Here is a 25,744-nt window from a genome sequence, read left to right as displayed (position 1 = left end):
AAAACGTTTATATTATAATCTAGATACAACAAGGAAAAGGATCTACAATACCCTCCTCAGAGGTCAGTAGTTCCAGTTTACTTATTTTAAAGACACAATACACATATTCTGCAGTGTTTACTAAATATTATTATCAAATTGATGAACTTAAATTAATTCATAGGCAGAAACACTGTATGTTTAATTAATTTTAATGAAATTATTTTGAAGAATGCTCAAACTAAAAATCAAGATAAAGTGACGAATCCGCCGAAGAAGGTAAATAATCTACAATTAAATCTTAACCACTGATTAATATAAGATACTATGACGAATTTGCCAAAAAAGATAAGAATTTACAAATAAAGTCTTAACCACTGATTAATGTTAAATCACTAACGGAGATTATAATTTGATCGAGACAAAACATTTGAAGAGTATATCATAAGCATGAGCGCTTTCAAGCTTAATAAAATTTTCATGAAATTATTTTGAAGGATACTCAAACTAAAGAGCAAGATACAGTGACGAATCAGCCAAAGAAGGTAAATAATTTACTTTTAAATCTTAACCACCGATTAATATAAATTCATTAACGGAGATTGAAATTAGGTCGAGGCAAAACTAAAATCAGCAAACATTTGGAGAGTATTTCATAGGTATGAACGTTTTTAAGCTAAATTAATCTTTAATGAAATTATTTTGAAGAATACTCAGACTGAAAAGCATGATACAGTGACTAATCCGAGGAAAGAGGTAAATAATTTACAATTAAATCTAAACCACTGATTAATATAAATTCACTGACGGAGATTGAAATAAGATCGAGGCAAAACTAAAATCAGCAAATATTTAGAATGTTTTTCATAGCCATGGATGTTTTTAAGCTTAATTAATCTTTAATGGAATTATTTTGAAGGACACTCAAACTAAAGAGCAAGGTACAATGACGAATCCGCCGAAGAAGGTAATTAATTTACAATAAAATCTTAACCACTGTTTAATATAAGTTAAGTGACGGAGATTGAAATTAGATCGAGGCAAAATGAAAATCAGCAAACATTTGGATAGTATTTTATAGGCATGAACGTTTTTAAGCTTAGTTAATCTTTAATAGAATTATTTTGAAGGTTACTTAAACTAAAGAACTATAGAGCAATTTAAAATACTATGACAAATTCGCCAAAAAAGATAAATAATTTACAATTTAAGTCTTAACCACTGATTAATATGAATTCATTGACGGAGAATAGAATTTGATCGAGACAAAACTAAAATTAAAAAACATTTGGAGAGTATTACATACGCAATACGTGTCCCCTACCCTTCTCCTAATTTTGAAACAAGCGTTGCAATTGCAACACTTAGTGCTATAAATTATTAACAGTTGACAACTCCAACTGTTAATGATTAATCGTCGCTTAAAGATAGAGTGGTATATTTATGCGTTAAAAATGCACAGCGTAACGCTTAATTAAACGAGCAACTACCTAAAATTACAACCGCTTATGATACAAACTTTTTATCATTAACCGTTGCAGTTGCATCATTAAATGATAAAATACAAGTCTTTTATGAAATAACACCTTTTTATTTACCTAAATTTGCTTAGCATTAGTATTATTTTGTTTTACCAATTGCATGTACATGTACTGTTTTTGCACATATTCTTTGAAGAATGTGTTTATAAGCAAACGTAACAAAATAAGTTGTAATATTGCTGCAAGTGTTAACATTTGATGGTCTTTATGTGGATTCATCATGGTTTTTAAGTGTTCTACCAAATATGTATCCAAAAACAATACTCATATTATAGAATGTACGAATGACCTTTAACATTACAGGTTAAACAAAGTAAACGACGGTTAATTTAGCATATCCAACTGAATGCAAACTTAAGATTAAAAAGCTGTTTTGAACACATAGCACACATTTTACAGTTTATGCTAAATAGGATTCAGCCTGGTACATGTAGCAGGGAAGGCTTAATCATAATCAGTACTCTAAATCAGCTGTAATCGATTACAGGTTGCTTAGTAACCATGAGTAATCAGTAAATTAAATCATTCATTTTCTGATTACAAGTAATCGTAATTTAATCGATTACTCTGAAAAAAAGGCCTGTAATCATGATTAATTTTGGGTTCCTATCATGATTACAATAGTAAAGAAAAAAGGATTTAAAAAATAGTTCATAAATATAAAAAAATATTTGGTGAATTAAGTTCAATTTTTGATATGGTTTCAGTAAGAAATGAGTGTAAGTCTGTATTAAACAACTAAGATGTTACATGTGTGCTTTAAGTCAGCAATACAGGTGTGTTTTAATTTAGCTAAGATATGCTTGTTCCCATTTTTTTTAAACTGTGAATAAGAATTCATATGTGGCATATTTCAGTAGCTGAATATAAAAAAAACAGGACTGTAATATCAGAATTAATTTTAAAATGTTTCAAGAATTATTTTTTTTTTTAAAATCATGAATTTAAATAAAGTACACCACTTGAATACGTGTACAGTATAATCACTCAACTCTTCTTTGAAATGCATTTAAAAAAAAAAAGTAAATCTCAGGTAAAAATTGTTATCAATTGTTATTGTTAACAATTCACACCTATTGTTTTGTACCTAATTATCAAATGACTGTATGCAAAACGGGAACACACTGTAAGATAATACCGTTATAACAACAATGATAAACCGAGGTGTTCCTAGTTAATTGTAGTAAAAGCCTGTATTAATGTGTAGTCTAAGTTCAACACATATTAATGTTTACAGTCAATTATGTGTAAACGGTTTTCTGTTTAATCTATACAAATAAAACTGCATCTTATTTGATTGATGAATTAGTCCTTTCTGTTTAGAACACAAAGATATTTATGCAAGGCAAGATATTTAATGATGATAAAGTGTACTAAAAAAGCTTGTAACAATTCATAACTTGACATTAGAACTAAACCTCCTGTCGAAAATGCATTTCTCTTTTCAAAACATTAAACATCAAAACTAAGGTTAAAAAAAAACAGAGACCCCCCCCCCCATTATTTAGTTAATTAACAATAATTCAGTTAATATCACTTACTTTCTACGATTGATTTTTTAATTTGTTCACAGAAATATGTAAATATAAATAATAAAACGCTTTCTTTGATGATTCATGCGAGTTACTTCTGAATGATGTCTGTGCGAAAAAAAATTCTATAATCCGCTAAAAGCAGGTGATGCAGTTTTTCTACAGTCTTCATTTCCGCATGAATCACCAGAGAAAGCAGTTTGTTATCCACTCGCACAAATTGTTCCAAAGGGGATATAGCATCGCTGCTGTGCGTATGTATGTACACATGTGTGTGTTTTTATTGCGTGTTCTTGCGTGTGTGCGCACGTGTGTGTGTAGGTAGGTAGGTAGTTAGGTAGGTGGGAGGGTAGGTAGGTGGGTTGGTGGGTAGGTTCAGCTTATGGGCAAGATTTAAAGAAAACCCTCGCACGAATGTTAATCAAACTATGTATACTTCTGTGTCACGGTAAAAAGTACGTACGTTATTGATTTTAAAATATAATAGGTGTGTGTTTATTATGATATCGTTAAAATACCAACATTTTAAACATGTATGTACCGTATGTAACGTCAGCTTATGGACAAGATTTATAAAAAATCCAGTGTATCTGATTGCTCAATGAGAAAACAAGTTGCTGTCCTTTAAAAAAGGACTGCAATACGTGGACCATTTGCATGTGTTTCCAACGAAAACATGAAAGCCTTAAAATTATCACAGATTCCACCTACTCTAGCCCCTGCTTTTAACCACTAAATTTGTACGTTTTATTACGTATATACATGTATTAGTTGACTTTTAGTCCCAGAATTTAAAGGGTTCATACTTCTAAAATCATTTGATCTATGATAATGAAGATTGCATGTATAGTATCAGGCATTCGGCGAATTCTACTATTTGCGCACACATTACGATTTACTTTACTTTGTTAACTACGTTATGCAGTGACAGCTATACTATAAATGTGTAAATCAATTTCATTTTTTGATGCATTTTTCTTGAGATTTAAACTTTTATACAGTGACATAATTATTCAATCATCTATTATACACAGTCACATAATTATTTAATCATACTTAAATGCTTTAAATAATTTTAATCGGGAAGTACTCTAGCCTCGCCTTCTATAAAAGTAAAGTTACTATAGTAAGCTACATGTGTATTCGGAAAACAACAAAACATTGCAAATTATTCTATTTGATGCATGTTGTAGTTTCGGCATAACATTACCTTATTTCATAATACTGACAATTTATATCGCAATTTTACAATTACAGCGCCTTTGAACTTATATGTGCATATTGCATGGAATCCCGATCCCGATTTAGATAAACCTGTGCTAGCCTGGTTCCCTGAGCTACCATTACGCACAGGAACCAGGCTAGCTCATGCACAGGCTGAATTTTCCCCATTGCATCCGGTTTAACCTCGCTTATATATTTTCTGCGTGGACCTCAGGGTCCACGCAAAAAAGGATGCACACCATGCCATGCCAAATTATTTTAATTGTCAGAATTTCATCAATTACTTGTACTACCAGAGATTTTTGATTGTTAAAAAAACCCCTCGAACATATGAAGTACAATGAGAATATATTCCCCACGGACGGCGATCAGAGCATGGAATTCATTCTCAGGACGAGAGAGGAGTGCCGTCTGGACTTGACACTTTCTGTAGGCGTGTATTTTTTTTAAATTAATTGTTGACTGACAGTTGGATTAGGATGTAAGGAGCAGTATTTGTTTCATTTTTGTAACTTGCGAGTAAGAATTATTTTCTTGAGGCCATAACTAAAACTTCAATTAGAATTTAAAAAGCGGAGTTATTCTAAACCCTGTAAAAAATCTTACAAGTATGATGCCATTGGCACGATATCCATGAAGGATAACATGATGAATTTAATGAATTTAAGGCTGTTAATATAAATATGGAATTTTTAGGATAGGTAGACCATAGTTTGAAGTTGTGCAGAATGTAGTTTTTTGGCGCCAGTGGCGCCATTTCCTTGAGCTCGCCTAGGCTCGAAAATTGGATACGAGTTTTGCATCAAAATTTTCATACTTTTGATCTGTATCTTTTTATCAGTTATCAATATTTTGTTATATAACAAAAGTGGTAGATAATCAAAAGTTCTTTCCGACAAATTCAACAAAAAGGGGCTGGCCCCTTATATTAGGGACCAAAACACTCGTACACTCTGTTACAAAGAACTTAAAAACGATTAAGATTTTGTAATGCATTATAGAAGCAAAGTTGTTAATCGTCACAATATCTATCAGGTAAAGTCATTGCCATGCCCATTTATTATGTAATTAGGGATTTTAAGAGGCCAGCGTACTCAAACTTTGACGCAAAATATCTAGAGAAGGAGACGTATTTTGCTAAGCATTGTAGAAGAGAAAATGCTTGCATTGATGATTCTAATCGATTCCACTAATCAAAACACAAAAGTCAGTCCCAATTAAGGATCTCGAGGGCTGGCCCCTAAAATATTCAATTATTTGTATCTAAAAAAAATGAACAACAATTTAAGCCATGTGTAAGAGCAAAAATTGTTTGTTCATTCGTGAGACCTTTCGAATGAACTCAAAAAAAGGGGCTGGCCCCTTATATTTAGGGCCAAGACACTCGTTAAGTCTTTTACACATACCTTTAAAACGTTCAAGATTTTGTAATGCATTATAGAGACAAAGTTGTTGATCATAACAATATCAGTTTGTAAAACTCATTGCCATACCCCTTGATGACGTAATTATGGATTTTAGGGGATTAAAATCTTAAAGCTTTAATGTGCTGTATGTGAAACAGCAAAATACTTTATTAAGCATTTTAAAGGATTTTGACAATCGTATACATTATCTGAAAGGGAGTGGTTGAGGGGGAATTCTAAAATTTCATTGATATTTCAATCGTACAGTTTAAATATTGAACGGTTGACCTACTCGTTACTCGTAACGAGATCGTATCTAGTTTCAGTAGTATGTTTGTAGTTGTACAATGAACATTAATAACAGACAACATTGAGATGGTCACCATGTCAAGAGGCCCTGCTTAAATAATGGTTAATAGAATGAAAAGAATTTCAAAGAACTTTGCTTTGACATCAACCCATAAGTTAAAAATTTTCCAGCTGGCTAAGAACGTGTCTTTTCAAATAAAGATACCTGTTCTAGACGATTCAATAAAACACATAGATATAGCCGACGATAGGGAAAGAAAAGGACCATTTTCCACAAATGATTCACTTTTATTGCCTGAGAAAGCATTGCCTGAGAAAGCATCGTAGCAATGTGTTTTTAAAACAAAAATAATTTGGCAGATCACATGCATGTGAAGCATACTGACAAACGTGTTGATACAGCTCATCTCCATTTTTCAAAATGAAATCTATATCTCCTGAAGTCCATTCCAGAACTCCCTTTAAATTTAGATACTTGTACTAAATACTGATGAGAGCATTTGAAACACACTGCCTTCCTCGACTCCATTCTGGAAAAACAGCTCGTTTCAAAATACCAACGATTTTTCCGCTTGGTGACAGCAAATGTTTACGTCAGCCGCTCGCCAGACTCAGTCGGCCGGTAACTTTGCCGGCATCAAAAGCATGCCGCCGCCACAACAATGCTTGGGTTATAAAAGTGCAATTGCACTAGAGATAGTACACTGCAAGTAATGTTTTCTATTTATTCTAATTGTTTGTATCATTTATATGCATGTTTTAATGACTTTATAGAAATGTAAGTTTCACACATTAACACACGCACAGAGAGAGAGAGAGAGAGAGAGAGAGAGAGAGAGAGAGAGAGAGAGAGAGAGAGAGAGAGAGAGACGCTGACGAAAACAATCACCAAGTTATGGTAGCATATCTCTGCCCCTTGTGTGCAAGTTATTTTTCTTTTAATTATGTTGACATGCAAGATAAAGATGTTGACATGCAAGATAATTTTGTTAACATGCAACATATTTATGTTGACATGCAAGAAAACTGCAATCAAACAAGAGTTATAAAAAAAATCTCAAATATCGCCAACATGTGACATCCAAGATGCTAGATACGCTACCAATTGATGTCAACATGCAATTATTTATATTAACATGCAACTTCTTAATGTCGACATGCAACTTATTTATGTCGACATGCAACTTAGTTTTGTTAACATGCAAGATACGTATGTTGACATGCAACTTATCTATGTAAACATGCAACTTCTTTATGTCGACCTGCAACTTATTTATGTCGACATGCAACTTAGTTATGTTAACATGCAAGATAAATATGCTGACATGTAACTTCTTTATGTCGACATGCAACTTATTTATGTCGACATGCAACTTAGTTATGTTAACATGCAAGATAAGTATGCTGACATGCAACTTATTTATGTTGACATACAACTTATAAGTTGCATGTCAGCATATTTATCTCGCATGTTAACATACGTAAGTTGCATGTCGACATAAATAAGTTGCATGTCGACATAAATAAGTTGCATGTCGACATAAATAAGTTGCATGTCAGCATACTTATCTTGCATGTTAACATAAATAAGCTGCATGTTGACATAAATAAGTTGCATGTCGACATTAAGAAGTTGCATGTTAATATGAATAAGTTGCATGTTGACATCAATTGGTAGCGTATCTAGCATATTGGATGTCACATGTTGGCGATATTTGAGATTTTTTATAACTCTTATTTGATTGCATTTTTCTTGCATGTCAACATAGTTATGTTGCATGTTGACATAATTATCTTGCATGCCAACATCTTTATCTTGCAATACGCCCTTCCCTTTTATTGATGTGTGTCAGAATAATAACTGTACTAGTCCCATGTCCCTGATTTGCATTAGATTCCTCATTTTTGAAAGTTCATCTCCAGAATGTTCATCTCTTTGTTTGTTCCATTTATCATTGAATGTTTAACTCTACGATTTAATCTCAATGATCAATGTCAATTTTTTCATCTCCATGTTTTTTAACTCTTGATAAGTTCTTTATTCATTAAAATTAACATCATTTTTTTTGGTTCAACCATACCTGCATTTGTTGTAAAAGAGCAAAATTGAGTAAAATTTGTAGTATATAAGGAGTTTCAAATCAACTTTCTTTTATTTCACGGAATAAAAACCTGCTGCCTCATAAAACTTTGCCTGTTACACCCTGCAGCACGATGATTTCACAGATCACTACCGTGTACAGACATAGTCAATATAATTGCACAAATTAATAAATTCCACCGAAACATCAACGTCGTATTATTTACACACACCCTCAATCATTGTAAAAAGATATTTACTATCGAGATTCAGTGCACTCAAGACTTCAATTATTATTAACTTTCAGTTTCGCAGACTAACAAAAACACTAAATATAAAACACACATATCACGACAAAAGTTTTTTTTTGCAGGTTTTTTCTAAATAATGAAATAAAAGATTCTTATATCATAGACATACACGTAATCAGAAGATTTTATATAAACCTTATTTTACCTAAACCACAAAACGAAAAACACGTGAACATCGAACATCTGCTTGAACATGTACAGCTCTAATTTAACTTAATTGCTGATTTGCTGGTGAAAATACGAATTCGTGCAGTAAAATGTTATTTCAGCATTTTTCTTGACTTTGATAGGATTTGACAAAAACCTGATTTTCTTTTTTTCTCCTATAAGCAGTTTTCTTCGATCTTCTTCGAGTGTAATCAAAACTTGATGACGCTATCGTGTATCAATATTTTAGTGTACGAGACTTATAAACTTGTAAAACTTATAAATTTTCACACGAAAAATTGTAAGGTATTCGTATACAATTTTTTTTTAAATTTTAACTCAAGGTATCTTACAATTAAAAGGTATAAAACAAACAATTGGAAAGCTGTTTCGCGCTATCGTGTCCGTTTTGTCAAGAGCACTACATGTACTTTTAAAAGCACGTTTCGTTACAAAACAAAAACAATAATTCATTATACTCCAGGGGCCCGTTTCTCAAAAAGGCTTAAATCTGGGCCTAAGTTAGTCCGACTAAGGAAGTTACGCCAATATTTAGTCAGGTCTAGGTTGCGTTTCTGAAAGAGGCGTACGTTAGGGTTTAAATGTCGAAGAACTTAGACATCTCCGCTGAGTACTAAGCATGCGCATATCGTATTTTGTTTTGCTTTGAGGCTATGGTTATATGTGGTGGATCAATTTTCCATTTCATATATATAGTACATGTACCCGAAAGTACGCACGTTATTCTGTACCACTGTGTATAGTTCAAGTCGTTCATAACAGTGTATATTTATAAAAGTAGAATAAATGCCTGCACACTTCTTAACATAATGAAATTTTAGAGAAAAAAGTTTATATGAAAAAGGCATAAGAGGTTTCAGAAACCAAATATTATGTGACAATTCAATACATTGTACATGTAGATGATGTTGAGGCACAATCGTACATATTTATTGAACAAAACAATACACAGAAATTAAATCCAATGTTCGTGTAAACTTCAAATATTTGTAGAATGCAGGGACAGGGTACAGTAGATATACCCGCATACATCTGCAGAATGATAAGTATGCTTCATATAGATATATTTAGACACTTTCTGATGCTGGGATAAGGCTTGATTCTTTTTTACCATATCACTATATTATTTATAGAAAATGTTATGACCATGGGTTATAAACAGCAAACAACTGAAATCGAAAATATTTACTGTATAACTAACATTACATGAACCTTGTCCATGTCTACAGAAGGAAGAAAAGTTCCATCCTCTGTTCCAATATTGAAAGAATGTAGACAATGACATGGAAACGATTCTTGATTTTCTGCGATTCAAATGATAATAGTTTTGAAAGATATTGTCAACAATTAACAAGACACAAATTATCAACATTTGTGGCCGGGGTCTCCCTAACTCCCTTTCCTATTTTTGGTTTAATCGATCGATTGTTTTGTTTTGTTTTTTTCGGGGGTGGGGGTTGTTGAAAGTAATATATACTGTATACAGGGAATTATTCGCCCCCGTTTAATTTTCAATCATTTCACACTCGTTTTCAGCGGGTGAATTTAAGACCTGTTGATTTTCACTGTCTAATATTAGGTAACTTACGTAACAACTGTGACTGGGCGAATTCATGACAGAGCGAAACTGTTTGCAAGTGTAGAAGGGCGGAAATTCCACGGGACCAAAATAACCCTGTATACAGTATCTTGATTAAAATAAATATGACAAATGCACGTTAGTTAAATAGATATTTGTAAATAATGCACACTGTTGTAAAACTGCTAAAACAACGCTTTTGTATTGCAAGTCGACAACTTCGAAATAAAAAAAAACACCCCTTGATATACATACATCTTAAATATGATGAAACAAACCTATCATGAATTCAAGTAATTAAAGATCAGTTCAGTTAAATGAGTACAAATAAACAGCACATATGCATATGCACGAAGATCATCGATAGTACATGTAAACCATACCTATTTAAAAGAATTACAATCGATGTTTAATATGAAGGCAATTGATCACTTAATCCTAGAATTAATAAGATTAATGAATTTGAGCTCCGAAAATTCAAAGTGTGCAAGTGAAATTTTAGAATCTTCAAGAACCTTGACAAACGCTTGTCAATAGATCTAGAATTGATACACAATCTGCACGCTTCTAAAACATATTTTTAAGTAATATTTTAACAAAAATTGATTGTACATGTATCTAAATGCGAGTTCATAAACATTCAAAATACATGTAGCTTTCATACGGTTTTGTAACGATACTAGGAGTAAAAAAAATGAAAATGAGAATGTATACATGTTGTAAAGTTGTAAGTAATATACATGTAGGTAAAGAATATACAACAACACACAAGGACAAATTACAACTGTAAACGTTTTGAGTTGCTCCTATTCAAAGGAGTATTCTCAATATTTTGAAATCAGTTTCGTTTCATAGGTTCAAATTTGATTAGAAACATTAAATTCTAGTCTATGCTTACTGAGTATTGATTTACAAATCAATAATATATTCGTACTTATGTATACATCTATCTTGTTGGGGAGTACTTGTTTAAAATAGAATTATAGCTTTTTTTTAAATTATTGTGCTTATATCATTTATCGGGGTACATGTATACCCATCTTTAATTCTTCATACTTAAAGTAGATATCATTAACGAGTAGTAATGGATATTATATGCGTTTAATAAGGTAAGCCAATTAATTATCAAATTGATTTCATCTTATTTTATTTAGAAATAGGAACATTTATCGAACAATTGGTATTTTTTTAGTTATACGTACATGTACAAATATTTCAATAAATGTGAATGTTTTCCTTAATAACACGTAAAACAAACCAAAAATTAAAATTCCCTGTTTATTTTGCCTTAAAAACAAAACACTCGCCATTTTTGTGCACAGACTAAGGACTTACGCCTACCCATAAGCAGGCGTAGATTCAAACCCAAATTTAGTCCCGACTAAGTTTCCGCCTTTTTGTGAAACGCAACTTAGTCTGGTTTTGAGGTTTAGTCCCAGATTTAGTCCCGAGTAAGCTTACGCCTGGACGTAGGCCTTTTTTGGAGTTGATTTTAATCAACTCTCCTATGCACTTACTCGGGCAAAGCGAAAGTGAAACAGTGTTTGGACCTAAGCACAAATCAATACCGCTGACAACACTTAGTTCTTGAAAATAATCGATAAATTCGATGCTATGTATTCTGAAGCATTGTTTTTCAAGAAAACTTATTTATTAATACCATGAAAATAGTAAGATTTTAAATTGTACATACAATTAAGATATTTTTTAAACTCGTATGTAGTCCTACGCTAGAGTTCAATGTAGTCTCGTTCAACCAGACGCTTGGTTGTCTCCGTTAATATCCGACAAAACAAAGTCTCTCTTGCTTGTCGGAGATAAACGGAGACAGCCGAGCGTTTGGTTGAACAAGACAAGAGTTCAATCTTGCCTGGATCCATACAATTTTTCTGAAATATTACTGATACTACTTGCCATGCAAAATCACATATCGTTGATTTTGAATAAATGATAATCGATAAAATCAACTCCCGTCAGTACTTCAGTACTTTGATTGAGAAACGGGCCCCAGATATCAATCTAGAATTTGATAAGAAAATATGAAATTGATATTATTACATCATATTCATCTATTCATGTATTTTATCAACATCGATTTACACGGATTATTTGAACGCGGAATAAAAATTTGACATTATATTGATTAGTTTGCCCTACACAAATTATTCTTGCGCTGAGTGTACGGGACTGCCTAGGGGACACATTGCTCACCTGAGCAACAATAGCAATAACTTTATGCAATATCGTTGCGGGTAACTATTAGGTCCTCCATACGAAACGAAAGAAGAACATTCCTTTAAGAATTAATTTAATTCTCTACCGAAAGCCAAATTTCCAAAAGAATAAAAATGTATAATGTAAATGTTAGCTCCCAATTTTATTAGGGTCTTCCGTTTTCAACGGAAGACCCTCTTGTTATTCTTCGGTTTCTTTTTATTATTATTAGGGTTTTCCGTTTTTCAACGGAAAACCCTTCTGTTATTCTACTGTTTCTTATTATTATTTTTTTTTTTTTCCCGCAAATTTTGTGCACGAGATTTCTCGAATATTTTTTGTCTGATTGCTATGAAACTTTCAGGGTATGTAGATGATATTAATATCTCTAGACGTTTTTTTCAAATTTTTAAAATTCACTTCTGGTTATGAGTTATTGCCCTTTAATTGAAAATTGGGGGGTCTTTTGTCCAGAGTTGATCTCGGGAACTACAGATGATAGATGCATGAAATTTGGCGAAATTGTCGGTAACATTTTATAATTTTGCTGGCATGAAAATTTTGGTAATTTCTTTGTTAGTTTTTGAGCTATTTGTCGCCAAAGTTTAAGATTTTTTCGGGGCTGAAATTTTGTTGCTTTTTGTATTATAACCTTTAAACTAAAAATATTTTGTTAATACATATAGAACAAAAGTTGCTTAGAATAACGAGAGCTTTCATTTAAAATTAAGAAAAAAGGGCTGGCCCCTATAATTAGGGGTCAGCAGCTCATACACGTATTTTTCTGATAGCAAAAATCGTTATCATTTTATGAAAAAAAATTAATTTAGTTATTGTTAATATATTAAATAATGTCATTTGGTATCAAATTAAACAAGTTCTGTCCTATATTTTTTTTCAAATTTCATAAAACAAATATGTGAGAATCGTACATGAACGAGTTAATATGTCTACATACAAATGCCACATTAAGGCCCAGGCATTTACTGCATTACGTTGTGTTGCGTCTTAGATAAATTGTTGTGATTCAATTTCATTTTTTTCATCTATATCATTTATGAATTCAATGAACACATATTATTTAAACGTTCTATGTGCAACTATTTGTCGGGGCGCCCCTGTTTGTGACCCCCGCGCGCGCGCGCCGAATGTAAACAGTAACGAACGGCATTGTAGAAAAGAGAGAACCGTAATGCAGAAGAGAAGTTGTGTATTCTTTCGGTGTACACATGCATTTTCAAGTTACTGTGAAACATATGAACATGAACAGGGAACAATACTACATATTTGTTTAAGGAGGATATTTTTCTCGTGTGAATCGTTTACGAGGAAATTCTGACAGCCACACTTCTGTCGACGATCAGCCGTTGATAAGCTACGAGTAATAAAGGAGAAAAGATGGACATTAAAGTGTGTGATTTATGTGGATGTTACTGAAGAAGGTGAGGCTTTTACTCCTTTTAAAGTTTCTTGTTAACTGGTTAAAATTTAGTATATAGTATAGGTGTACATGTAAGTACGTGCACACTGTTAGATGTTTTTGTTATGGTGTGGGTGTTTGTTTACTAACGTGTAATTTTTACATGTTTCATGGGTGTTTAGACTCGCTCGAGGTTCATGGGGGACTGGAAAGGGTAACTGAATTTATCTATTTAAAAAAATAACAGATTGTGAATTTTCAACTCAAAATTCAAAGCAGGGTCTAATTGGAAACATATCATATATTCTTGTGCAGAGGACTCCAAATGTGGTCATGAATACCCTGTAGACATAACTTCAAGTAAATAAAATTGTATACTTCAGACTTCAGAGTTAAAACATGACTTTAATATCTTTATGATGCCGATCATTGTATCATTAAAGAGGTATAGCAGACCAACGGGTACCCGGTACATGTACTTGTACATGTAGGTTACAAGTTAGAACTATGCCTACCATTCTACCAGTTCACATAATTTTTCTTGTTTAGCAGTTATGATGTGTACTTAAATTGTCCTTGTTAATGTTTTAAATGTAATTTTTTATTCTCTTTTTTTAATCTGACTACTGGCAGTACTGGCGTGCGAGCAGTTCTCGCCAAGGACCATTTCTCGTTGGTGCACTGTTACATCATATTTTCGTATATAATTTTATGTGTTGATAAAATGACGTAACAATGCACTGGTGAGAAATGGTACTCGGCGAGAACTGATCGCACGCCAATTTTGATTAATTACAGACAAAAACTGAAGGTTGCGAGTGTTATTTTTAATTGAACAACATTGTTTAAAATAATTCTTTATATATGTGACGATCAGACCGGTTTGCATACCAGTGCCAGATAGCTCAGTTGGTAGAGCACCTGACTAGAGATTCAGGGGGCCCAGGTTCAAATCCCTTCATTATTTCTCCCATCCTGTTACAATATTGGTGTTGTGACCAACCCCTGGAACTAACAGGTTAACTCGATCCTGCCAGGGATGATCTTTGAGGGTGAAGATCATTTAAGGGGGAGGAATGTGACGGTCAGACTGGTTTGAATACCGGTGCCAGATACATGTAGCTCAGTTGGTAGAGCACTTGACTAGAGATTCAGAGGGCCAGGTTCGAATCCCACTTTGTTCCGTCGTTATTTCTCCCATCTTTTACATATACATGTATATCAGATATATGACAGATGATTAAGGTCATCACATGTTTTGCAAGATGCAATAAGTGTTAAAAACCTTTACTTTACAACAGAATACATTTAAGTGAATATTTATGTTTCTTGTTATTATTTGGTGTGGTTTTCTTGACAGTGTTGCATAAACAATTTACCCGCTCCTAAAACACAAACTTTCTTTTTGTGGATTCAGCTTACCGCTGATTGGCTGCTGTTGCAGCAGACAAATAAGATATGCACGCACAAAACACAATGAACTTATCAGAAAATGAGTTGAGTTTATTTAAACTGTTGGAATTTGGGTATTTTTTTTTAAAATGTATACTTGTGACAAAACATATATGTGGTACATACAGCTGTAGCTTTATGAAGAAAATTTTGGTTAGACCATATATACCTATCATGCAAGTAAATGATATTTACAAAAAACTTGCAATTTATGGCGCACGAAATATACGCTAGTTTTATAAAGATTGACATACATGTAATGTACCACATTCTTTGAAAAATAATCTATTAAAAATTCTTCATTAAGTTTACTCATACATGTTTTATGCTTATTACACGTAGTATTGTTTTTAAAACATGTAATTTATAAGAAAATAAACAAAAACCCTCGCTAAATTTATTTGCAAACAAAAAATACACAGTAGAATTGATAAAAAATGGTATACCAGAAGCTAATACCAGTACATGTACTTTGACGCTGTTCGGTGGGTAATATTCGTTTGTAATTTACGAATTGAAATATTGACTGTTGCACTACAAGTATGGTAATAAACTCTCTCTCTCTCAAACTCTCTCTCTTTCTCAATTTGATAAGTGTTTATACCTATGAAATTTTTTTAATATTATATTATGACTTGATATGCAAATTTTTGATCTTGTACTGCCTAAATGTTATGTCATGTATTGGGATATGCCATACTTATTACACTGCATGGTCAGTGTATTTTTTACAGAAATACTATGCATATGTTAATGTAAACACAGCTATTACTAGTACATGTATGTAAACACAGCTAATTATTTTTTTTATTTATTTCAGCTCAAAACAGACTCTTGTTACCACATGGCTTTTACCGGTACCTGTTGATTCTTGTGGGTCAGCTCCTGAGATTAACCTGTCACCTCTATCCACATGCATATTCCTTGTGTTCTACAGACTATTTACTGGTAATTCAAATTAAATCCGATAATGCATGAACAATAATGGAACTTGAAGAAAGCATCATGCCATGTTGTGGTTTGTGTTTGATAAGAAATTATGAAAACAAAATTAAGGCTGTTTAAAGAAATTCATAATTGCTGTGAAAATTTGTTTTTCAATAAAAGTATACAATTATGTTTCCTTTATTTTTTATTTCATAAAGATATTTAGATGTGTTTACATAATTGAAACAACCCCCCCCCCACCCCTCTATTTAATTGTCTGCATTAAGATTACATGTAGGATATGTAAATGTACATTTGACTTTGAAATAACATCTGCTATGATAATTACTTTTGAAATGAACAAGAAACAACCTATTTCTACCTTTCTAAGGTATATATGCATAAAAAAGTAGAAAAACATGTCAAATTTGAACATTTTTCATTGAAATCAACTCTGTCTCCAGCTACCTGGGTGTGTTTGAATTTAATTCTAATTTAAGGCAGATGTCTAACTTGTAGGTTGTAACTTACTGTTTTAGCATGGTTAGAAGAAGACTAGAAATCAGAATAGATTAGATATTCACTAAATATGATTGTTAGCTTACTTTTTTCATGAAAACAAGAAATCACAAGCAGGACAGCTGTCTATTTGTTAATTAAAATGGTACAAATCATACAATAAACAAATAAAGATCACATTTTAGAATCATTGATGATTGTTTTCAAATATGTGTGAGAAATGACTCAAGGAAATTGTCACATGTTTCATAAAATTAGGTAAAACATTTCAAACCATGACTTTTTATGAAAATCAAAAGATTGGGGGGTGGGGGGTATACATGTAAGGGTATTTCTAAGTGATGTGAAGCTTTTATCATGATTATATCATGTAGGCATATGTTGTATTGAATAAGGTTTCTTTTTAAAGGTGGTTGAACAAAAGTTGACCTCTAAAAGGTCAGATAAAGATGTTTTACTATGGAGAACCCTGTAAATCTGTGTTTACTAAAGGAAATTGGAAATGGTGGGTTCACTTAAATGGCTATATTTTTATTAAACCTCAATGGAATTGGCAATATGTGGTATTCTTTTTCTCAGAATTGCATTAGCTTTCTTATTCTAAGACAAACCGTCTTTTCATAAAAATATTAGTGTACTAAGTTAAAGATACAAGGAACAGTTTCGGATAAAGTACCGTCAATATTTTTGTAAAATTGAGAGTGACTGTACTTGAAGGTTTATCATTGTTGCGTAGATTCATGAAATGAATTTTAATGATTACCAATAGTTAGAGGGATGTCTCTTGTTGGAATTGGTAAGCAATATTAAGGCCCCTAATTTTAAGTACATGAGAAGCAGAAATAAATTGTGAAACTTGCAGCTATGACAGATATGTTGACTTTACAGTGAAATTGAAGGTTACAAACGGGAGGTTATATAACATGAAATGTAGGTGGATGGGATATTATATGCCTATTTAGTATTTACTGGGTATAGCAAGTTTATTGTCCCCCAAGACACCAAATATTTAATGAGGCAAAGCCAAGGGAAATAGTAGCTGTTGAATGGGACAATAAACTTGCTATTGTTCGAATAGTCAGTTAATTGGTATTTCATTATACAGAAGAAAACTTTATTTGTCAGCGATGCAGAATTTCTTGATGATAAACAAATTAGAGTTAAATCAAACTTTGTATTTAATGCGGCGATCTTATTAGGTCAGAGGTGTTCCGAGTTTAAGGTGATATGGGACACTTCCATGTTGTGACGTATTGTTTATCGAAATAAACAATAAAATAAAGTGTAATTATATAAGTACATGTAGTTTCTTCTCAAAAATGGTCACCTAACTCCTTAGCACAGTGGGTTAGAGGGTTTACTAGGAACCTGTAAGTCATGAGTTCGAATCCCGCTGGGGTTTTTACAATTTTTACCTTTTCAAATATTTTTAAAAGCTATATTTTGGTTAAATATTGTAAAATTTGAAAATTCTAAACCGGTGAAAAGTTTTCAATTATATAGTACTTTAATCCACATTAATATCGACAGATGTCCCATACCACCTTAAAAAGGAGGGAAATCAAATTCTGCTAATGAATGGTTTTGATGACTATTCACCATGGGCAGATAGCATGGATACTATTTTAGATAAAAAGGCATGTTTATGCGGGCGCCTTCTAGTGATCAATTTGTCGGTCTGTCCATCCGAGATGGCTTGACAGGATCATAGCTTCTCTCCCCTTGGCTCAATCTGGCTCATAACTCATCCACAGGGTTCCTTTGGTTGAAGGATGTGCAGTGACCTTGAACCATGTTTTTAGGTATAAGGTTAAGGTCATAGCAGAATTATATATATAAAATCCTTGTCTGGGGCATATCTTTTTTCCCTTTGGTCCAATCTGGCTAATACTCACAGAGTGTCTCTATGATTAAACGATGTGCAGTGACCTTGCATGAAATTTCTAGGTAACGGGTGAAGATCATATCGGATCATGCAAAAATCCTTTTTTGAGAGCATATATAATTTCTACTAACCCCTATTTGGCTCAGACTTCACATAAGCAGAGCTTTTGAGTAAAGGGTGAAAGGGTGTGTAGTGACCTTGAACCTATTTTCAGTGAAAAGAAACTGTGAAGGTCATATCAGAATTATATTTTTAAAAATCCTTGTCCGGAGTATATCTTCTCTCCCTTTGCTCCATTCAGCCTCATACTTTACCCACATGATGCCTTTGTTCAAAATATATGCAATGACCTCGAATGATATTTGTAGATGAAGAGTCAAGGTCGTATCAGATCACACAAAAATCCATATTTTAAGAGCATAGATATACTCTCCTTTTAGCCCCTATTTGGCTAATATTTTACCTTTACAGAGTTTATTGGTTAATGGCGTACAGTGACCTTGAACAAAGTCTGTCAATGTGAAGGTCATAGCAGATCTTTTTAAAATTAGTTTTAAATAGTAGATTATTTTCCAAATATGCTTAATCTTGGTCAGATTGAACAAAAATGCATGTATGTTAGGGGGAATGAAATTGAATTAAAAGTTCTATGCCAGCTGGAAAAATTTCAAGTTATAGGTCAAGGTCAAAGCAGAATTCTCTGAAATAACATAAGCGGGGCCCTTTGAAATGTTCACCATTTCAATGTTGTCTGGTTCATAGTAATTTTACATAGAAAATATTCACAGAAGTACAGTAAAGTAAACTTAACATCGATAAGTTTCTGACAATTAATGACGCAACGAGCACACAGTACGAACGGTCAACCTTTTGAAAAGCAGTGAAGAGGAAAAGTTGCTCAGAATTATGTTTTAAACAAAATTGATTTTTTACATAAATTTTAATTTTGCATTCTGGGTTAAGAAAAAAGATGTTAGTTCAAGGTAAAGTAAACTTGTACCTAAAATGAAGTCAAATTGGTTAAGTCGTACTTAAACACATTGGTTTTTTTGTTAAGTCGTTCTTGAAATGGTTAAGGGTTTTTGGTTAAGTCGTACTTAAAAACATTCGGATCATGTTAAGTTGTACCAAGAATCATTCGATTTTTTTTTATCTTTTTGTACTTAGGTTTCTTTGTTACTAGATTAAGAACTCTGCTTCTTAGACGTACTTCTAGCGTTGCTTTCGACATGAGCGGAAAACCCACTCGTTGCTTTGCAACGAGCTTTGCTCTAGTTTTTTTAGGGTCTTCCGTTTTCAACGGAAGACCCTCTTGTTATTCTTCGGTTTCTTTTTATTATTATTATTATTATTCTTTTTCTTTTCTTCTGACTCCTTTTTTGCTTCATAACTCAAAAGGTTTTTAACCGATTTTGATGAAATTTTCAGAGATTTTTGCAAGTTGGCGTCCCTCAAAAGTATTAAAATTTTAAAGACAACGTCACGTCCGTTTTGACGTGACGTCAATTTTAAAAATTTAAAAAAGTCATTTTGTCCCGGACTTTTCTCGAAAACGCTTTAAGATAGAGGCTTGAAATTTTCAATGGTTATGATTTGGTCGATTTACCTCTGTAATAAGGCTCGAAATGAAAATCTATCACTTCCGGTCCAAACCGGAAGTGAAACAAATTTTTCGAAAAAATGAATTTTCTGATCAAATCAAAAATGAATATGTGATTTGTAGAGCTTATTTAGCTGAATCTAACACTGAAAGCCGTTTTAAAATCGGACGATGCATTACAGAGATATCGGGGTTTGAAAATCGATTTTTCCGGAAATTTTGATTCCGCGTCCTTGGTTTAAAAAATAGCGTAATGTTCAAAGTAAAGTTAACTCGTACCAAAAATAATTGTTAAGTCGTACTTGAACACATTCGGAAATTTTTTTGTTAAGTCGTTCTTAAAATCGGAAAGGTGTTTGTTAAGTCGTACTAAAAATCATTCGGATTTTGTTAAGTCGTACCAGGAATAATTCGATTTTTTCATCTTTTTATTTAAGTTACTCTTGTTATTGGTTTAAGAGCTCTGCTTCCTACAGGAACTCCCAGCTTTACTTCCGACATTAACGGAAGACCCACTCGTTGCTTTGCAACGAGCTTTGCTCTAGTTTCTTTTTCTTTTTTTTCTGACTCCTTTTCGGCTTCATAACTCAAAAAGTTTTCAACTTATTTAAAAGAAACTTTCAGGGATTATGTGCAATTATAATGCCTCAAAGATGTTAAAGTTTCCATAACAACGTCACTTCCGTTTTGACGTTACGTCATTTTTAAACTTAAAAGAAAGTCATTTTGTCCGCGACATTTATCAAAAACGCTTTAAGATAGAGTCTTGAAATTTTCTGTAGTAATGAATTTGGCAATTTACATGTGCAATAAGGCTGGAAATAAAAATCCGTCACTTCCGGTCGAAACCGGAAGTAAAACAAATTTTTCGAAAAAATAAATTCTTTGATCAAATCAAAAATGAATATGTGTTTTATAAAGCTTATCAAGCTGAATCTAACACTGAAATCCGTTTTAAAATCGGACAATGCATTACAGAGATATCGGGGTTTAAAAATTGATTTTTCCGGAAATTTTGTTTCCGCGTCCTTGGTTTAAAAAATAGCGTCATGTTCAAAGTAAAGTTAACTCGTACCAAAAATAATTGTTAAGTCGTACTTGAACACATTCGGACTTTTTTGTTAAGTCGTTCTTGAAATCGGAAAGGGTTTCGTTAAGTCGTACCTAAAATCATTCGGATTTTGTTAAGTCGTACCAGGAATAATTCGATTTTTTTCATCTTTTTATTTTAGCTACTCTTGTTATTTGTTTAAGAGCTCTGCTTCTTACGGGAACTTCCAGCTTTACTACTGACATTAACGGAAGACCCACTCGTTGCTTTGCAACGAGCTTTGCTCTAGTTTTATTTCTTTTTTTAATAGTTCTATATTTTTAGATACATCAGCTGGATCAAAAAGATGACGTTCCTACCTTTTCCTAAAAACTCTTTATTTAACACCACATCCAACCTTAGGGTTTGTAATTTTAAAGAAAGCTTATTTGTATTCAAATCTAATAAAACATCCACCCGTCTGTCAAATGTTTTTACGTTCTTTATTTTCGAGATATCTGATATCATGGTTATAGGGCGACAAGTGATGTCCCAAAAGGGATCGTTAACTAAAGCCTTATTTTGACGGTAGCATATTGTTAAAAACAATACACTGATAATGATCTCTTCAATGTTGCTTTTCAAAATATTTCTCTTTTTAAGATATTGAAGATCTAATACTGTGTTCTTCGGCCCCTTAAAAGCCTTTTAACGTGACATGTGAATAAAAGTATTGCAATGTTAAGTTGTGTAAATGTAAGATAACATTTTTAGTTCCATAAAATAAAACAAAATATTCATCAGTAAGAGATATGGATAGCCAGCCCATATTTCATGACGTCAAGTAAAAGCTTGCACACGTTTTCACTATCCGAAGATACTTCAGCAAAGGTTATAGCTTTTCTGGCCAAATCAACCTTGTTAAGTATCACACTAAAATTTTAACAAGTATCCGTCAATAATTGTGTACAATTAAGAGTTGCTGTTACTGAAAGCTTATGAGTGTTGCTATGAGGTTAATATATATATATATATATATATATATATATATATATATATATATATATATATATATATATATATATATATATATATATATATATATATATATATATAATTATAATCAAAAAAAGAACAGATATTCAATGTTTGTTGAGATTTGGGAAAAATAATTTAATAAAATAGATCTCTTTCACAAGTCTCATGGCAGTTGAATCGGTTTTAAGTTTATAAAATGGGAATACTTCATAATCTCCCTTAGCACATCTGTCAAAATGTTTACTGCAAGGGGTGTTTCGAGTACTGGGGTCATTGATCTGTTGGCGATGGACGCGCATGCGGGTGGTAAGTTGTGTTCCGGTTTGGCCGATGTAATCTTCGCCACAGTAGTTACATGTAATACAGTAAAGCAGATTTGTGGATTTACACGACATATTTTCATTAACATAAAAGTCTTGCCACATTTAAAAGAAAAAGAATCTCCTGTCTTTAGATAAGGACACGTGCAGCACCTTGAATCTCCACATTTGGAAACAAATGCTTACTGTAAAGAAAGGTATCCATTGAACTTTACATACACGTTGAAAGTATTGCAACTTTAACTGCCAAAATACACTTTATTGTCAATGCAATTTAAATAAAGCCAGTAATTAAACTGATAAGTAAAACATAAACTAATATAAAATTTACATTAAATGCCACGGATATCGATAGGATACTTATAACTGAAAACGTATACTGCTCTAACCATATCAGTATGCAATTAAAGTATGCCATTGAAAGAGTCAGCAAGATTCCAGTTCCCTGAGAGCAATTCTATTTTTCGATGCAAATCCGAGGGAGTAGGCTAGCTTGAGGACACCTAGAATCTTGCTGATTCCCTCAGTGGTATACTTTAACTTTTTTATTGTATTGATACAAACAATCAATCAGGAAAAGTTCAAATTAATATAATTCTTCGTTTATCCAACAAGTTATAACGTCAAAATAAATATAATAAAATTGCACGCGCGATGTACTGTGACAAAGGCAAGTTATGCTATACGAAATATGAATACGTATAGCCAATCAAAAAGGACGTTGCAACTATAATCAAATCGTATGGTTATGAATATTCATGATTTTATTCGGAATATTTCGGAACCTTTCCTTTGGTTAAAAGAAATTACTACGTGTTCCGAAAAGGGGTGTATCAGTTCATAGAACTGAGGTACCTTTTTGCAGGGAATCAGTCTGGTTTGCAGGGAATCAGTATGTTTATATATCAAATTACTCTCATTTAGTGAAAAATAACTAGAGGTATAATAAAATTATATGTAACATATGTACATATAGCTTCAATACTGTTGGTTAATACGAACCAATAAAATTAAAAATATGAAAGAACTCAACCAAAATGCGCAATAAAACTTTGACTAGCATCAACTTAATATTGTGTTGAACAAAACGAAAAAAAGCAAAATACAAAACGAATAATGAACATAGATTAATATTTCTGTTATCACACTTTGAATAGAGGCAACTTGATAACTATTTTTCAATCAATATCGTACATTGTTTTTATTAAGGTGTTTATTTACATAACCATTTACCCAAACTGTGTTCTAAAAAGCAGTGTTGCCTTTTTCCATTTGGGTAAAAATTGAAGTGCTTAGTCGACTGTAATATGAAAAACAAATTTGTTAAATCGCACTCTATAGATGTATATCTTGAACTTACGACTCGTTCAATATTTTGTTAAGCGAGATACTGTAAGAACAAGTTCGGAATACTTTAGGACTAGTTCCGACCAAAAAAAACCCGAAAAATGTTCTTGGGTTTTTCAATAAAAATAACAATGTGTTTTAAATTAAGGTTCAGGAAAACGTGCTTACAGTGTTTAAGTGTAGTTACGCCACGGTATCTCGTATGATTATCGTTATAAATTAAATTCATTATAGTATGTAAATTGCAAATTTATATAAAAAATGCACACTTATATACCTGTTTTGTCTAACAGGTTTAATTAAAATCAAATCTGTTTCCCCATGTTTTGAGTAATTCACGCAACTTGATTTAATCTTCAATGTTTTATTTAGAATGCACGTATGTTTTATATTAAACACAACAAACGATTCCTTAGTACCAATTCATAAAATAATACAGAATCCTATGTCCATGTTATCATTAACTTTAAAAATTATTTATGAAATCGTAAAAGTAGGCCGATATGGATTTTTGCACTAAACTACAATATCAAAACTCTTTATTTGGGAATTTTTAAGAAAATCTACCTAATTGATTATTAATAAATATATCTAATATTAGAAAATCTACCTGATTGATTATTAATAAATGTATTTAATAAAAGGCTGAATTTTGTAACATATAAAAGAATTTCACGTGATATTTTTCACGTTAATTTCACGTGAAAATAACTTAATTTTCACGTGAAATTAACATGAATTTCTCGTGAATTTCTTGTGAATTTCCAAAGTTTTATTTAGCCTTTTCATAGGTTTTAACACTCAAAAATAGTAACTACATATCATTAGTTGTTTTGTCATTAGTTTTTGTAAAGCATTTGTACTGGGTTTTTTTTTAATTTCAACTCTATACAAAATAAGGGCATTTATATATTTAAATTCTGACTCTTAATCAAGCTTTCCCTGTTTTGATCGATAACTCGAGATTAGATTGTCTTATCTTTAGGAATTATAAAATACGATGATGCAATCACATACTGTGCAACTGATGTTTATTACTTTTAGTGTTGATATTACAATTAGTTGGTAACTTGTAATTTAGTTCATATTTAATATCCCAAATTAATGCTTAAATAATCATAATAACCGTTTCTTTACATTTATCTTCAAAGAAAAAAAATTCCTCTACATAACGGTTGCAATTGGGTCAAAGGGTTGGACAAGTACCTCGAAAATACACAGGAATACAGAGACTGATTTTATAAGTCATTTAGCTAACACAATTACAAAACATTTCATCCATAAAGTGCATGAATACATACAAATTGAATTTAATAAATTAGTTCTAATCTAAATTATTAATGGCACTTAACAACAATTTTTATTCTATATAATTTTAGCTCACCGAGACGAAGTCAAGGGGAGCTTATGCTATACCCTCGGCGTCGGTGTCGGCGTCCAGACCTGGTTAAAGTTTTTGTTGCAGGTCCTGTATCTAATTTATTACTTGTCGTATCTTCACCAAACTTGCAAAGATGATGCATCTGGACCTACTTATGGACTTGAAAGACTTGGATGCTGAATCTGGGTCCTAAATTTCAGATGCTGGAGGAGATTAAGGTTTTTGGAGCAGGTTAAAGTTTTTGTTGCAGGTGCCCTTTGATAGCAATATCTAATTAACTGCTGGTCTTAACTTCACCAAACTTACATGGATAGTGTGTCTTATGATGCTGATGCACCAGACAGGCTTGAATGCTGAATCTGAGCTATGGGTTTCTGATGCTGGAGGAGATTAAGGTTTTTAGAGCTGGTTAAAGTTTTTGTTGCAGGTGCCCTCTGATGATTATATCTTAGCTACTACTGGTCTTAACTTGACCAAACTTG

General features: G+C 32.4%; 1 protein-coding gene across 6 annotated transcripts in view; it reads left to right on the top strand.

The window, feature by feature from the left end:
- Positions 1–25,744, top strand: part of LOC128191941 (uncharacterized) — a 51,591-nt gene that overhangs the window by 18,840 nt on the left and 7,007 nt on the right. For all 6 annotated transcript variants that reach the window (XM_052864319.1, XM_052864318.1, XM_052864317.1 and 3 more), the window contains 5 exons: positions 24–62; positions 211–258; positions 477–524; positions 688–735; positions 899–946. In XM_052864319.1, coding sequence (XP_052720279.1) covers positions 24–62; positions 211–258; positions 477–524; positions 688–735; positions 899–946 — 231 coding nt within the window. The remainder of the gene's footprint in view (positions 1–23; positions 63–210; positions 259–476; positions 525–687; positions 736–898; positions 947–25,744) is intronic.

The sequence above is a fragment of the Crassostrea angulata genome, chromosome 7 (genome assembly GCF_025612915.1).
Source record: "Crassostrea angulata isolate pt1a10 chromosome 7, ASM2561291v2, whole genome shotgun sequence".
Lineage (NCBI taxonomy): Eukaryota > Metazoa > Mollusca > Bivalvia > Ostreida > Ostreidae > Magallana > Magallana angulata.
This window is presented reverse-complemented; position numbering and strand designations above follow the sequence as displayed.